The sequence below is a fragment of the Dendrobates tinctorius genome, unplaced genomic scaffold, assembly GCF_039654945.1.
Source record: "Dendrobates tinctorius isolate UK_male_01 unplaced genomic scaffold, ASM3965494v1 ptg000020l, whole genome shotgun sequence".
Taxonomy (NCBI): Eukaryota; Metazoa; Chordata; class Amphibia; order Anura; family Dendrobatidae; genus Dendrobates; species Dendrobates tinctorius.
This window is the reverse complement of record NW_027361688.1, coordinates 33,157,825-33,175,559: the sequence shown is the minus strand read 5'-3', so window position 1 is coordinate 33,175,559 and position 17,735 is coordinate 33,157,825. Positions and strand designations below refer to the sequence as shown.

At 43.0% G+C, this 17,735-nt stretch overlaps 1 protein-coding gene across 2 annotated transcripts in view; it reads left to right on the top strand.

The window, feature by feature from the left end:
• Window positions 1-17,336, top strand: part of SYNPO (synaptopodin) — a 118,700-nt gene extending 101,364 nt beyond the window's left edge. For both annotated transcript variants that reach the window (XM_073567965.1, XM_073567967.1), the window contains one exon: window positions 10,335-17,336. In XM_073567965.1, the coding sequence (XP_073424066.1) occupies window positions 10,335-10,862 (528 nt within the window). In that variant the 3' untranslated portion in view covers window positions 10,863-17,336. The remainder of the gene's footprint in view (window positions 1-10,334) is intronic.
• Window positions 17,337-17,735: the final 399 nt, after the last annotated feature.

The window sequence follows — 17,735 nt, the reverse complement described above, 5'->3', positions numbered from 1 at the left end:
ACATAAGAGCTTTTTTGCATGTATATGTTTATGTAGATGGCATCCACTTCAGCAATCTGTGGCAGCCGGACGCGGCAATACAAACTTCCATGGATAGCACTTCACTCAAATACCGGCATCATGGGCGCCTCTTGCAACAATTACGTCCCCATGTTGCACGGGTCTAGTAAACGAAAGGGGACTCCCAAATGCCAGGATTCGAGCGCTGGCTAAGCGCTGCCCTGGTCAGCAGTAATGGAGTACCTTCGTGGAAGTAGGACTACAGTTGTGTGAATCTTTTTGCTCATAAGTGATATATTTGAGATGATAGTGTGGCAATGGTCCAATATTCAGTTTTCTGCCAACTGGGTCTACTTGCTACTAGAACTTCATGCTGTACGCCAGAAGTTTGGTCCATGGGTGCTTAACACCAAATGTGAAGTGCCTCACCCCCTTTTTCCTCAGTATGGAAAGTAAGCAAGTGCAGGGAACATATCCTAATGTCTCTCATGAAGGAGACCACTCAAGTGTGGAGTCTTTTTAGGACTTCTTGAAGGAACACAAAAATGTGCAAATTAGCTAAAGCACATCCAATAAGACACCATGCCAGACTGGTCTCTTTAGTTAGAGCCAGTACTCCACAAAGTTGCTACCATGTTAGTTCTTCCAGAAATCTTGGCCCTGGTGGGGATCACTGGGTTTTCCCGCTAGGACGCATGTCCTTCTGACAAAGTCTGTCAGTGAACGTTTAACCTTCCGTGTACCAACTGGACTCCATGTGTTGTCCTAACCCAGGCCAACCCCCTGTATGGTACGTTGTATCTGGAAATGAAGATCCTGCTCACTAGTGCCTTTCCTCTGTAACCGAGAGTGTGCTCCTCTGATAGTCGTCTCCTTGCGAATCTTTGGTGCTTTATTGTCGGCGGGTGTCTTCTAGTCCTGGGGAGGAAAGGACTGAGTCTCGACTCTCGACGGGTGTCGTCTGGCCTCTGGGACTTTACTGGCATAGGGCAACGGTTCTGGTGTTGACTGGAGCAGTCTGAACTCTGGGTCTCACCAGACATCATCTGGACCTTGTCTGGCGATATCCAGCACCTTGGTGGTGTCCTCTTTCCGCTGCGATCTGTCACACTGGCCTCAGCACCGTTTCTGGTCCGCATCTGCTCTGCTCTTCTCTTTGACGCCAACTCCTCCTGACATTTCACTGACAAGGGTTTTATATCCAGGAACTCTGTCATGCAAGGTGCCTGACCAGATCCCGCACAAGAACTCATTCCCACTGCAACTCCATTAGTGCGAATTGGTTCTTCTTCATTTTGTCTGGCCTGTAGATGGCAGTCTTTCCTAAGGCCACACCAAGCAGGGGCTCTTCAGGGATACCATCGCTTCCTCTTATTATTATAAAATAAAAATAACATATATTCAACTCGTATACCGGCATCAGTCCCAGTGATGTCGGCACCGGATCTCCCTGGGATTGCTTGACATTTTTATGCCGACAGCAGCCAAAATTAGGGTGCTGCACTTTCACTGCTTCTGTTGTCTAAATTTTGAAGGAAGTGAGAGTGCAGCATCCCAAAACACCTTTATATTCACCGATGTCGTTCCAGTGATGTCAATACCAGATCGCCCGAGACTTGTGTGACATTGTTATACAGTGTAGCAGTCTATCAGGACCAAGTAATAGGCTACTTGCTCACACTTACCTTGGGCGAAACTTGGACATACAGGAGAGGAGTGATTTCTGCAGCTCATTAGTGCTTGCTGATCAGCCGCAGCTTACTGTACACGTGACATCACACTAGCCAAAAGACCCGGCACAGACAGCGCTGGAACGTTGCCAGTGCAGGAGGTTTTCTCGGGATACTACAGCATTTAAGAAGAGGTTGTCTAAGTATTGGACAAACCCTTTAAATTCCCTTTGCTTCAATGCTGCTCCTATGATTCCCCTGGTCCTGCAGTGATGATGTAATATACATCATTCACGTGAACACTGCAGCCAATGATAATCCTCAAAAGTTACGTAGCAGCTGACAAGAGCGATTGGCTGCAGCGGTAATGTGAATGATGTTCACGACATCATTGCAGCAAGACCAACGGAAACCACTGGAGTGGTGGCATAGAACAGTGTGGGATTAATCAGGGTTTTTTTCCTGTTTCGTACAAATGGTGGACGTTAGATGCCCATTCTAGTGATCACTAGTGATGCCAGTGGTGGGAATCAGACAATTTTTAGATTGTTATTAATGGAGCATACTTGCGCGGCAATTTTCGGCACGTCAATGGAAGGGAACTCAGAAAGATGCATGTGTGGACCAACTCCCTATTCCTGGAGGCACAGGATGTAGCTGTGCTCTTAAGATAAAAGTGGGTTAGAGCGGTGGGACCTCGTTGTATAACACAGATATGGCATTTACTGTGGATATCACCTGTGTTGCTGACGTGGAGCAGTTAGGAATTTACAATTATATTCTATCTTATATGTCACCCACAGTGCTGGGAAGGTACTTTCTTTACAGACTAGTCCAGTGTTTCCTAAACTCCAGTCCTCGCAGACCCCAACATGTCATGTTTTCAGGATTTCCTTAGTATTTCACAGGTGATGGAAGTATCATCAAGCCATCAGGAATTCTCTCACATGTGTAACACTATGGAAATCCTGAAAACATGACCTGTTGGGGTCCGCGAGGACTGGAGTTTGGGAAACACTGGACTAGACAAAACTGGACAAACCATAAATCAGCTGCCATTATTATCATACTCCAGACTAGACAGCAGCGGTATCTAAGACTGTGTGCACACGCTGCGGATTGTGGTGCGGATTCATCCGCACGGATTTTGTAAAATCTGCAGGTGAAACCGCAGGTCAAAAGACCTGCGGTTTTACCTGAAGATTGCTCTGCGGTTTTGCCCTGCGGTTTTTCATCTCCTCAATGGAGGAGATGGCAAACCGCAGCAGAATCCGCAGAAAGAATTGACATGTCAATTCTTTCTGCGGATTGAAAACCGCAGATAATCCGCGCGGAAAATTCCGCACCGTCTGCATTGTGGTTTTTGATTCCCATAGGGAATCATGGTACTGTACAAAAACTGCTGCGGGTCCGCAGCGGCCAAATCCGCTGCGGAACCGCAGCAAAATCCGCAGCGTGTGCACACAGCCTAACTGTTCACTGCGCAGTCAGAGTACAAAGGTCAAGATGCTGCCATCTGTGGGCAAAGCGAGATATTACACCCATTCCTTTTCCATATTTTGTGACGTGTGGGTCCCACAATAAGATAATTCTATTGCTTTTCGCATTTCCGCCATTTATATGATTACTCTCACTGTTATACTGTATATAATAGTATCCAAACTTGGACATATTTCTAGATACATCAGGGCGCTGGCAGTGAAACACGCCATAAAAGTAGTTATTAATGCTCCTATTGCTCGGCTGGAAGGATAAAAAAACTGTAACCAAAGTCGTAGGTAAGATTTCGTTCACCTAGGAGTGAAGATTTGGTTTGCTGAACTAGTCCTGACCTTGACTATTTCACCTTAGAGGCCAACTATCCCCAGTTTCCAATGTTTCCTGGAACAAAAGTGCGACAGGTTAATGTAAACTCCTCCCAGAAGAGAGGTGGGATTGAAGGTGCGACTCAAAGACGATATATCACCTGGACAAAAGCGTCCAAATATTGTTCTTATTTTATTCCAGCCGCTCCCCTGAGTATTCAGACTTAAAAAAAAAAATTGCCATATGGTTCCAGGGATATGGGCTTTTCAATTTAGTGCTATATTTTATGGTCTTTCCAAAGGGGGCGTGGCTCATGGGTTAATTATGCAGAGCTGCCTAAAGACACACCCCAGAGTTTCCATCAGTCACACCTCTTTGTAAAGACCATAGCAAAATGAACACTAAATAAAAAGGCTTATATCTCTAGAACCGTATGGTGAGTTAAAAGAATAAAAAAAGGAATATTTAGGGGAGCAGTAGGAATACAATAAGCACAAAAACTGGACACTATTGACCTAGTTTAAGGTCCTCTTGAAACATCTCAAGAAATGTTAGCAACTATGCTTCCCTGACACAGGGTGGGAAGTCACACTATAACCTAATCCAAGCAAGAGAAAAACTCAAAAACTCAATTACGGCATATTGGGCTCTGTTCAGATTACATTTATGACCTCAGCTTAGCTCCCAATGTAGAAGCTACATCAGGGGTGGTCAGAGACAGAAGAGGACCCTGTGCAGGAACAATATTGTAACGGGATGGGTGGTGAAACCCAAGGAAGACCTAGAGGGGCGTGACTAGGAACCTTACACAATCTGACCATGGAGACCCAGCAGACTACGTTACAGAGATCCGAGGAGAGACAAGGAAGGTGGTTGAGGTGCTACTCCAGAACTGATGTTGGTTAGATGGCAGCTGACCCCTCTATGAACAGGTAACTGGAGCGGCCCAAAGGAAGGTCCAGTACATGCAGGCAGGCGGAGTAGAAAGACAAGTACCAAGGATGCAGCAGGACCGGCTAACGTTGAGATGAGAACTGGCAGGAGCAGCATACAGGGACCTTAGAATTCACAAGAGTGTTAAGAAACCAACTCACAACATTGCACAGGCACCTCCATATTGGAGGAGGTGCCTTAAACAGTAAGTGTCCTCCAGCTATTGGCTGAGGACACATTATGGGAATGCGCGCCACCCCTTTAAGAAAGAGGAAGTGTGCGCACGTGCACCCTGTGTAGATGCAGACCCAGACAGAGCAGGATGGGGGCCGCGGTAGTGAATACGCAGGCGCCTCTGCAGGGGGAGAAGGACTTATCGCAGAGACGCCGGCGCTACAAATATATGGGCTCTTTGCAGTCCGATAGTTCATCATATTGCACGAGTCCAGGTGTTTTGGGGATAGAAGTGGACCCCCTTACCTATTGGGCCCTTGTGGGGCTGCACAGATTGCATCAATGGTATGTCCGCCCCTGATTTACATGTATCCAGTTTGCTTATTGGAGGCCAAAAGAGTGAAAGCGGGTTATTCTAGCCTTCCCTGACATAGTGTAGTAGTAAATTATGCTATTCCATACAAAAGTACTAGGTAAAAAAAATATACTTTGTAGGAAATCAGTTCCCCCATAGATCCTTGTGTGGAGGCAATTTCTGGGTTCGTTCCTTCCATGATTCCATAGTATGTGCTATCAAGGAGAAAGATTATGATCATCTCGCTACTGGGACCTCCATTCTTGGGGTTAGTTTGACCCCCACAATCAAACATTCATGGTATTTCCAATCGATGCCTCTCACATCTCCTTTAGGCATTGTTACTGTTTTGTGAATGAATTTTGCTGCTGTAAAACAATTATATTAGGTCATTTCCCACCCCCGGACTAATCGCTATTGTTTGCTCTTGTCACATTAGGCTGAAGGTCCCTTATTTAATGCATTAGACAATAGAGTAGTGTAATAATATGACGCTATGTAATGGAGAGGGTGGTGCCGCAGGTCACGTCTCTGTCATTATATGACTCCACCCGAATCAGCTGTAGGAATCAGGGAGGAAGAAGCCATAGTAACATCACCCATAGCAGGGCCGACTCTTACTTTCTTACTGCCTCAGGGGAAAATTGACATGTCGTCCCTTGCCGCAGTGCAATATAAACCTTCAATTCCTCCCTTGTTTTTTGGGTTTTTGTTTTATGGTTGTATAGTAAAAAATGACCCGTGACCATGATTCTTTAGATCATTGCGATACCAAACATACAAAACTTGCATATTTTTTTATTTTATTCTGAAACTTGGTTATATGGCCATTTTTTGAAACCATAACATTTTTTTTTCCATCCTTGGAGCTTGTTTTTTGTTTGCCAAGCTGACGGTTTTATCTATACCAATTTGGGGTATAGCTGACATTTTGATTGCTTTTTATTGTGATGCAATTCTACTGATTCAATTTTTCAAAGCATCATCCATACAGGTTAATTAATTTTATCTTTTTATTAGTTTCATAGATTGGACTTTGACAGATTCGGCGATCCCAATCATGTTTTTTTTTATTTATTTCCTCATCTCCCGCGTGTGGAGCAGACTCAGCTCTTGAGCCTGCTCCACACAATCCGATACACTCTGCGGCGTTACCGAGGCTAATTTATCAGGTTCTCAAGAGGTGGCAAAATGAGAGATAACTCAGAGGCGGGATGCTCACCCTCAGCCCTGACAAATACTGTAAAGTAGGGGCTACATGGTGACTTTGCCCATGACACCTGTTGCGTGACCAAAGCTTGCTAGCTGTTGCTGCTACATCACAGTGAATGGGGTACTGTGAACAAGGCAAGCAAGTCGTAAGAAGTCCAACCATGTCAATTTTCTGTATCTTGCTTGTTGCAGTCATGGTACCCTGACAATCACAATGCGACCCCCATTCCCTGCGAAGTAGCAGCGACTACTAGTAATTATTGGTTGGAAAAAGGGGTCACAGTCAAAGTCACAGTGAAGCCCCAGCGTTGCAGACTAGTGATAGTTGGTGAACCTGTCGGGGATTTTGTATTGTGGTCAATGAGTCTACTTCTAAGGCCACAGTCACACGTTCAGGATTTGGTCAGTTTTTTACCTCCGTATTTGTAAGCCAAAACCTGGAGTGGGTGATAAATCCAGAAGTGGAGACGTGTTCCTATTATACTTTTCCTCTGATTGTTCCACTCCTGATTTTGGCTTACACATACTTAGGTAAAATACTGACGAAATACTGACTGTGTGAACGCGGCCTAAAGGACAGGCTTATGTACATGAACCTTTTTCTACAAAGTCCAAGTTATATTACAGCTATGTGGCCGCAGTGTACCTTCCTGTGACCCCCATTGTTTACAGACGCATAAGTGTCTTACCGTCGGGGTCAGGTCTTGTGTCGGCACAGTGCCTACATCAGTACCATCTACTGCACACCTCACCCTTATAGTGTACCGTCATGCTGCAGCCTAGTTATAGGCATCATACCGTATGGAGCACACGTAATGGCACTATGCATTGGCTAAATAAAATTTTCTCATAGTTGCCTACACAGCCAACAATATTAATCATTGCTACTCCAACTACAAAAATAATACCCTCCACACAAGTAGATACCACCATATGATGCCGAAGTAGTGGTGGGGGTGGGGTTATACAGAGCTCATGAATACATGGCAACAAGTTTACTAGTCCTCTAGTGATAATCTCCTGCTGATAAAACAGTGATTTTTATCAAAACTACAGTCATATGTAAAAGTTTGGGCACCCCTATTAATGTTAACCTTTTTTCTTTATAACAATTTTGGTTTTTGCAACAGCTATTTCAGTTTCATATATCTAATAACTGATGGACTCAGTTATATTTCTGGATTCAAATGAGGTTTATTGTACTAACAGAAAATGTGCAATCTGCATTTAAACAAAATTTGACCGGTGCAAAAGTATGGGCACCCTTATCATTTTCTTGATTTTGAACACTCCTAACTACTTTTTACTGACTTCCTGAAGCACTAAATTGGTTTTGTATCCTCCTTAAGCTTTGACCTTCATAGCCAGGTGTATCAAATCATGAGAAAAGGTATTTAAGGTGGCCACTTGCAAGTAGTTCTCCTATTTGATTCTCCTATGAAGAGTGGCATCATGGGCTCCTCAAAACAACTCTCACATGATCTGAAAACAAAGATTATTCAGCATAGCTTTTCAGGGGAAGGATACAAAAAGTTGTCTCAGAGATTTAACCTGTCAGTTTCCACTGTGAGGAACATAGTAAGGAAATGGAAGAACACAGGTACAGTTCTTGTTAAGCCCAGAAGTGGCAGGCCAAGAAAAATATCAGAAAGGCAGAGAAGAAGAATGGTGAGAACAGTCAAGGACAATCCACAGACCACCTCCAAAGACCTGCAGCATCATCTTGCTGCAGATGGTGTCACTGTGCATCGGTCAACAATACAGCGCACTTTGCACAAGGAGAAGCTGTATGGGAGAGTGATGCGAAAGAAGCCGTTTCTGCAAGCACGCCACAAACAGAGTCGCCTGAGGTATGCAAAAGCACATTTGGACAAGCCAGTTACATTTTGGAAGAAGGTCCTGTGGACTGATGAAACAAAGATTGAGTTGTTTGGTCATACAAAAAGGCGTTATGCATGCGCTGTATTGTTGACCGATGCACAGTGACACCATCTGCAGCAAGATGATGCTGCAGGTCTTTGGAGGTGGTCTGTGGATTGTCCTTGACTGTTCTCACCATTCTTCTTCTCTGCCTTTCTGATATTTTTCTTGGCCTGCCACTTCTGGGCTTAACAAGAACTGTACCTGTGTTCTTCCATTTCCTAACTATGTTCCTCACAGTGGAAACTGACAGGTTAAATCTCTGAGACAACTTTTTGTATCCTTCCCCTGAAAAGCTTTGTTGAATAATCTTTGTTTTCAGATCATTTGAGAGTTGATTTGAGGAGCCCATGATGCCACTCTTCATAGGAGAATCAAATAGGAGAACTACTTGCAAGTGGCCACTTTAAATTCCTTTTCTCATGATTTGATATACCTGGCTATGAAGCTCAAAGCTCAATGAGGTTACAAAACCAATTTAGTGCTTCAGGAAGTCAGTAAAAAGTAGTTAGGAGTGTTCAAATCAAGAAAATGATAAGGGTGCCCATACTTTTGCACCGGTCAAATTTTGTTTAAACGCAGATTGCACATTTTCTGTTAGTACAATAAACCTCATTTGAATCCAGAAATATAACTGAGTCCATCAGTTATTAGATATATGAAACTGAAATAGCTGTTGCAAAAACCAAAATTGTTATAAAGAAAAAAGGTTAACATTAATAGGGGTGCCCAACTTTTACATATGACTGTACAGCAAGAAGCCCAGTAAGTGATACACTGGAATCAAGGTCTCTGTTTCTGCAATAAACTACTCTCAGGTAAGGTAGCAAAAACCTTGCAACAGATTCCCATTAAAATGTCACATCACATGTTAGTGTTCAACTGCACCAAAATAAAAAAAATGCTCAAAAAATGGCGACATTTGGAGAACTGTCTAAAATATCTCCATCAGCATAACTGTTGAAAAGACTTTAAAAAAGAAAGAAAACTTTTTAAAAATGGAGGAAAACGTATACTGTAATAGCGGATAAGGCGTAAATACTAAGGCTACTAATAAAAAGCAAATAAGGCTAGTTTCACACTAGCGTTTATTCCACGCAGCGCACGGCGCCGCAAAGCCCCGCCCCTGCCAGCTCCCTGCCCGCCCCATCCGGTCATCGCCGCCTACTATCGCACATGGACGCTTGCGATCTGCGCACTCTATCTTTAGCATAGGGTGCGCAGATCGTGCGCTGGCCGTGCGCTAGTAGGATTTTGGCGTGCGCTGTGCACTTTTGAAGGTGCGCCCGTGTGCGCCGAACGCAGCATGTTGCATTTCGGCGTGCTCAGTGCACCTTCATTTGTGGTACATACTGTGGTGTCTGGACATCTGTGGTGCCTACTGTGGTGTCTGGACATCTGAGGTCCCAACTGTGGTGTCTTGACTTCTGTGGTTCCTGCTGTGGTGTCTGGACATCTGTGGTGCCTACTATGGTGTCTGGACATCTGTAGTGCCTACTATGGTGTCTGGACATCTGAGGTCCCAACTGTGGTGTCTTCACATGTGGGGTGCCTACTGTGGTGTCTGGACATCCGTAGTGCCTAATGTGGTGCATGGACATCTGAGGTCCCAACTGTTGTGTCTTGACATCTGGGGTTCCTACTGGGGTGTCTGAACATCTGTGGTGCCTACTGTGATGTCTGACCATCTATGGTGCCAACTGTGGTGTCTACTATGGTGTCTGGACATCTCTGGTGCCTACTGTAGTGTTTGGACATTTGTGTTGCCTACTGTGGTGTCTGGACATCTGTGGTGCCAACTGTGTTGTCTTGGCATGTGGGGTGCCTACTGTGTTGTCTGGACATCTGTAGTGCCTACTGTGGTGCATGGACATCTGTTGTGCCAACTGTGTTGTCTTGATATGTGGGATGCCTACTGTGGTGCCTGAACATCTGTGGTGTCTGGATGTCTGTGATGCAGTGTGAATTGAGACTACATTGATAGCACAGAGCCGCAAGAGGCCTCCATGACATGGCAGAAGCACAAATTTCACCTTTCTTATTTCTATGTATGGTTAATAATTGGGGTGAAAAATACATTTCATTTTCTGGAAATTAACTCTTGGTTTCTTCATAAGTTGAGCAGTATAAGTTTTTTGACAGCTTAACCATCTCTTACGTTATTGGTGGATTTAGTTTTTAGTCATAGTTTTTAGTCATTATCCCTATTAGTTAGTTTTGATCTTCTATACTTGTAGTAAAAATATACATTTTTTTATTCTCAGAAACCTGGATTCTCCTACAATCGAGCACTTCAACATCAAGGATCGTTGGATGGTTGGGCAAGTTCTTCAGCATCTTTACAAAGTTTTGATGAAGGTTTGGTCATTCGAAGTCCTCCACCACCACGCTGCCTGTCACCAGCTTGGAGCGATCGGTCCCAGTCTCCATCGCCTCTCAGAATAGAGAATGACCTGAAGGGTGGAAATCAAATGAAGGCTTTGCTTGCTCGTAATATCATCAATGCTGCAAAGCGGAAGAGCACTTCACCATGGGGCGTTACAAGTCCTCAATCCCCCATTCATATCAGCACACCTTGGAGCCCCACTATAAGAAATGGATCCTCTCTACCAGCAACACCAAGAGCCAGAAGATCCCCAACAGGATCTGACATTTCTGTAGAGTCAGAAGATTCTGGGGCAAAATCTCCAGTATTTCGGAGCTATCCATTCTCACCCAAAGGATGGTATGGAAGCTTACGGCTGAAGAGAGATAGTCTTCCTTCCAGCTCTCCTTTCCCATACACCCCATAAATTAATCTGTCCATTAAGTAGTCTGGAATATTTTAGTTCAGCCTACAGAGCACAAAAAAAGTCTAATAAGTCCTACACTGCCAAAAATTTACGCCCAAAAAAAGTCTAAATTTGACTAATCAGATTAGACTTCACAGGCAAAACTTCAGCAAAAATAGACGGAATCATTCGTCATTGCCCTGTGAATACAATGATTCTCCTTGTAAAGAATGTGGATTTTTCAAAACAATTTTTACAAAAATTGTAATTTTTTTATGATTTTTATTCTAAATTAGCATTCATGTTATTTTTCGATCTTTTTTTATGAGAAGTAATCTAAATCAAACAAAACAATATGAAGAAAGAGCGTGCAAGAGATTAAGGTCGGGATTGGAACACACAAGTAAGATTTTGGAGGTTTGCTGTTGTTGTTGTTGTTGTTGTTGTTGATGATGATGGACACTTCCGAAGATTACTCACAATTGATCATACAATGCCTCCAAATCCTGGCAGAGACACCTATCAGATTTTTGGAGGACACTTGATCTAATCTTCGAAGGATTAGAGGAGATCGATTGTTCGATAGGTTGTGATTTACGACCTGGAAATAGGACAATGTTCCGGATGAGGAAGGGACTTGAGAATCGTGACTTGACAGTTGCCTTTGCACTGATTAAAACCTCTCAGTATTCTATGCATTGGCTCCTCACTGCACATATATTAATGCACTACCATGGATGAAACTTTCCACCACCTGGAGAGTATACTAGGGTTCGATATATGGAAGTGGAAAGAGTACAGAGAAAATTTCATTGAGGGGATAACGTAAGAAGATACACCAAGGCAAAAAGTAGCTGGATCTATGAATGTGATGGTACTGAATTTTATGGATGTGAAACTATCCCAGGCCAGCTGTAAGGGCGAAGCTACATGGCTAATGTTGCTTTCTTGGACTTTCATCTACTGTGTTTGGCCAGCAGTGTTCCACAAACTTTTCACTAGATTTGGCGCAAATCGATTTGCACCACCTGATCTATCGACCATGATAGTAATCTGGGGCCGTAGGATGGGAGCTGTGAGAACTGTCATGTACCTCCATGGTCTGAGGAACGTCACACGTGCTGCAACGATGATGTCACGCAATCAAAAGAAGAGCCGTAGATGACGTCAGATAATAGGAGGTTCTCAGGGCTCCCATCCATCAGCCAGAAATTACTGTCGCGACCAAAGGACAATTTGGTACAAATCAATTTGCTCCAGCTCTACTTATCACCTATCTACAGCATCTGATCAATTGCAGTCCCACCACTGGGACCCCAATATATAGCACGAAAATGCACCCTATGTTCCATATTTTAACTGAATGGTATAATGTATGAGCAGTCCAGCTCCATTCAGGCCTGATGGAGATAGCCAATTGCAGTACTCAGCCTTCTCCGGCATTGGCCTAGTCTTGGGACATTACCAATGATTGCCGCTCCATTCAAATGAGGGACAGGAGACCCCCGTTGTTGTGATGAGTGGGAATTTAAAAAAGTGGAACTCCTGCCAATAAGACACTTATCCATATCCTGTTCACAGTCCTACCATTGGATCACAGCTATGGGATTCTAAGGGTGAGGTGCACACGAGCGTATTTGCTGTCCGACAAAACATCGAACCAAAGTTATTCTATGGGCACCATGCATATGTCCAGGAAGCATCACTGCATGCCCGAGTTCGATCAGATATTCGACTTGCATTCGGCCACGTAAGTCAACGAGTCCGCGGAAAACATCTGACTGCAGTCTGAGTTCCGCGCACTAACACAATGGAGAAGATGGAGACATTTTTTTCCATCTTCTCATCTGAGAGAATCGGACCACACAATGATCGCCAAACTTGGACCAGAGTTTAGAAAAACTTTTTGACAGTTAGAGTGATCAATGAGTGGAACAGGCTGCCACGAGAAGTGGTAAGTGCTCCTTCAATAGAAGTCTTCAAACAGAGGCTGGATAGACATCTGTCTGAGATGGTTTGGTGAATCCTGCATTGAGTCGGGGGTTGGAAACTTGGACTCGGGAGGTCCCTTCCAACTCTACCATTCTGTGATTCCATGATCAGAGTGTCATTTACATAATTGATCCGATTTTCTCAGATGACAAACATTTCGCTCTTGTGCACCTAGCCTAAGGGAAACGATCAGAGCAGTCTCGTGCTGTGGATGCATTGTAACACATGATAACATCATACCATCTGACTTGTAGCATAGCCCTGACCCAACTTCATCATCCTGCGGTGGCAAAGGTATAATTTGGGAATAGCTGAAGTCAAATGGATTGCTTAAAGGACCACAAATAGACAATGAAAAAGGTCACAATTGTGCAAAAAGCCCTTTTAAAGGCCCAAGAGTCCACAAGCTCCTACGTTTTGTAGATATATAGTTCTGGATCGGACCTATCACTCATGAACTAAGACAATTTGGTGACCTTGAACACTTTTATGTAATTGTAAATCCTACGTTATTAATGTAACTATTCATTCTGTTCACGTATATATGGCGACTGGCACTTTAGTTCAAGGTCCTTTAACTTTCCTCAATAGATTCGTCTATAAGAGTGTGTGACTACAGGTTGCCACAAAGCACTATGCTTAAAGGGAATCTGTCAGCAGGTTTTTATTGCTCAATCCGAGAGCAGTATGATGTAGAGGCAGAGACTCTGATTCCAGGGATATGTCACTTACTATAGTAGTGTCAGTACAATCAGTGCTGTATCAGCAGGAGTTTATCCTTAGAGGACTAGGTCTCCCGTGCATTTCAGTCCAGCTAATCTGTGTAACCCCGCCCCCACCACTGATTGGCAGCTTGCAGACAGTGCACGCAGGAAGCTGCCAATCAGCGGTGTGGGTGGGGGTAATACAAAGCACAGTAGGAGCACTGCTAGAACAAGGATTCAATCAGAACTGCACCGAGCAGCCCAGTGAGTGACACATCACTGTATTCAGGCTTTCTTTCCCTATACTATGCTGCTTTCAGATTGAACAGAAAAAAGCCTCCGACAACTTCCGTTTAAAGTGGATGTCCACCTTTTATAAAAGGGTTTGCCTCGTTTTATTTAGTAAAATTAGAAAATGCTTGTAAGAACAAGCAACTTCGCAATTTATCTCTTATTAAAAGTCACCTCCGTTCCAGAGGGAATTTTAATTCTGCTGCGTACAGCTGATTGCCTAGGTTACCGGCCACCTCTGTGGTCTCAAAATGGCTGGTTACTTAGGCAAGGAAATTGTGCCACTTACCAGCTCTATTCTTTAGAGCCTGCAAGAGCTGCTCTGATCTTAGTATTTCTGATAGAGAGCATCAAACTTGCTGCATCAACATGGATATAAAAGTTCAAATTGTGACTACATACAGTCACCACTAGAGGGAGCTGAGGAGCTTACTGCTCGCATCTTATTAGTGAGTTTAGCGTATACACATTATGTAGTAAACTCCTAGTCTCCCTCTAGTGGTGGCAAGAGGGCTTGCAAATAGAAAAAAAAACAGAGGTCCAACCTCTATAACTGGGCTCCCCAGAACTATATACTGTGTATGAGCTTTTAAATGATATGCTACCTTTTTCCTGTCACAGATTATTTTATGCACAGTAGAAAGTTATGTGTGAATAAAGTTGCAGACCTTATTTATACAGAATCTGTCATCAAGTTTTAGCATAATGTATAGACAGAGACCCTGATTCCAGCGATGTGTCACTTACTGGGCTGCTTCCTGTAGTTTGGATAAAATCATAGTTTTATCAGCAGGAGATTATCACTAGAGGACTAGAAAACGTGCTGTCATGTAGTCCAACCCCACCCACACTCCTGATTGGCAGCTTTCAGCCTATGCGCAGTGTTCACAGAAATCGGCCAATCAGAGATGTGGGCGGGGTTATATAGATAGAGCTCAGAGAAGTTCTTGATCTGCAGCAGTTAAAACAAGGCTTTTACCAAAACTGCAGCAAGCAGCCCAAGTAAGTGATACATCGCTGGAATCAGGGTCCCTGCCCCTACATCATGTTGCTCTAGGCACACAAAAATGTGACTTTTTTCATCAGTTTTGACTCAAAAACTACATCAATATTAAATTCATCTGATGTGAACAGAACCTTACAAAATAAGGATGAAAGATTAAGACAATTCTCTGTAACAGACGGCAGAATGTTGGTGCCACAGATGTGTTGTTCCATGTATTGGACCTTGGTCCAACACATCCTGAGATATGTCATGTGATCACCTTGGGGGGGGGGGAAGACACAATTTGGCAACACTCTGTCAGGAGAGGTCTATGAAACACGTGTCTGTATGTGGCCACCAAGTGGTCATGTTGTGAATTGCAGCATGAAAAGATGTCCACAACAATCCGTGTCGGTGCGGTCAGTGCTGGCAATCACTCATCATTGTAGCCATGATGTAAGTAGTAGTTGGCTCTTGTATAGTTACAGGTGCCAATGTTCGGCCCTGATGACATTTCTTCCTTCTATTCTTAGTGCTGTAACCTTTAAAGGCCGAGCCAAGAATCTATGGCACTTGGTTCATGGATATTCAGATATTACAGATGTCTACAGAAACATCTCTGAGGGTCAATGAGACATCAAAGAAGACGTATGCTTCTAGGAGAAAAAACTGCAGCAAAAGCAAAAAAAAAACGTACTCAATTCTCTGCCGCTCCACAGACGCCCACCACTGCCGATCCACAGCTGCCACTAGAAAAAAAGTTAGGAACCTTGAGCTCCCCCTAGTGGTGGCTATGCATAAACATAAAGCTCTGAATCAGAAAGCGCGGGCGCAGAATATTAAATGAAAAATGACTGTGTTAAAAAGTGAACATTCATTTTTCATTCAAGCCGAGCGCTAGAATTTTCCCAGGAAAATTTGCTCCTGTTGAAATGGGCATATGTTGAAAATATTTGCCAATGATACAAATAATGTTCCCTATAAGTCATTTGCATGCTGGGTAAAATTTTTTAAAAAAAGCAAACTATGGCGCCCTCAGGTGGCAAAATGGGGTTGAAAAAAAAGCAAATTATAGTGCCCTCTGCTGGCAAAATGGAATTTTAAAAAAAGCAAACTATGGCGTCCTCTGCTGGCAAAATGGAATTAAAAAAAAAAGCAAACTATGGCGCCCTCTGGTGGTGAAAAGGGATTTTTTTTTATTTATTTTTTTATTTTACAGAGACACTGAACCAAAGAATATTTGCAGCAGTTTGGCATCATTCACACATCCATACTACAGCTCCATGTGAAAACAATTTACTTAGTTCTATTGTACCAAAAAGAAAAAAAAACATTAGCGCCCAACAGTGCAACCTACAAGCTACTGCTATGGGCAACATCACAGTTCTTGCCCTCGGCTGCCTATAATATATATATTATAATTATAATATAATATATATTATATACTGTATATATGCACATGTGTATCAAATATGTGTGTGTGTATATATATATATATATATATATATATATACACACACATTTGAGTGATCAGATCTCTCAGACAACCTGATATGTATGGATCGGACATATTAAATTTCAACATGCACGGTTTTTAGTTCTCCTGGAAGATGAGCGCCGCCGGTTGTATCTTGTATTACTTAAAAATGCTAGAATCTAATTTGGAAGAAATGTTGGGTTTTTATATATTGTCCGCACCTTAAGAATCACATGGTTTACGTTGTTTCAAGGTAACAAATCTTTAGAAAATTACCTAATGTTTTAGCAGGTTTTTCTGTTAAATTTATTTTTCTTTTAAATATTGGCTTTTTTTTTTCGTATCATCACAATCAATATGTAAAAAAAAAAAGAACGAAATCTTGCCATTTTCATACTGGTCCGCTTTTTTAGACTCTTAATTTCCTACTCTTTATAGAAGACTTTTCAGAAGTATCATTATCATCAGAGTCAGGATGACAATGGCTGATAACACCTCTCTACACAGCTGATTACACAGGAGCCACCAATCACAATAGGCGATGTCACAATAACCGTTGCACACGCTCATTAGATGCCGCAATACAAAAGATAGGGTCTGATTCAGCCTTTCCATGTTAATGTACATGTGCATTTCCTGAACCAACAGGAAGTGAGAGTCTAGAATAACCCCAGTGGCCACTGTGAAAATTGCAGGTTTTGGAATTTTTTTTTTCAATGCAGACTGTGATAAAAAAAAATACTCAACATTTTTAAAAAACATTTTTAACATAAAAACCTAAGGTAGGTCATTTTTTGATGATACATTCCCTTTAAAGTGATGCTGAGCGAGCACATGAGGCGATCAGACAAGCACAACAGGTTGCATGCCTCAATCAGCTGGATGGATCTGCGGAGCGTTCCGGTCCCAGTCTTGTGCCTTCTCCTTGGCTTCCTGCCGGCTTCTTGAGGGCTCACCTGGTATATGTCCCTCGATGCGATGTATGTGCTTGCATTGTTTACCGTGTATAGACAGCTTCTGAATAAACAGCATTATTTCATGCTTTACCGCTTGTGCGTTCTTTCTTTGTGTTCTGGCCACCGTTCCCCTGAACAAGCATCCATCACTAACGCTCAGAGATGTGGCTCAGCAGGGAACCTGCCATCCATTATGAAGACTTGACGAGCATTGTAACAAGTGCAGAAAATTCCCACATGTATGGGATTGGAAATGAATGAGATATCCAACGCATGACGTCCAGAACTGCAGTTATTCAGGGATTATACACATCGCTGCTATGCTTTGTGAATAGTGATAAGCTGAAGGATACGTAAAAAAAGAATAAGAAAACAAAACGTGATCAAAATAAATCCACATTTCTAATCTGGTCAATAAATTCTGCCATTCATTTTTTGAAGGGGGTTGACCAATAAAATATTTATCACCTATGCACAGAATAGCTGGAA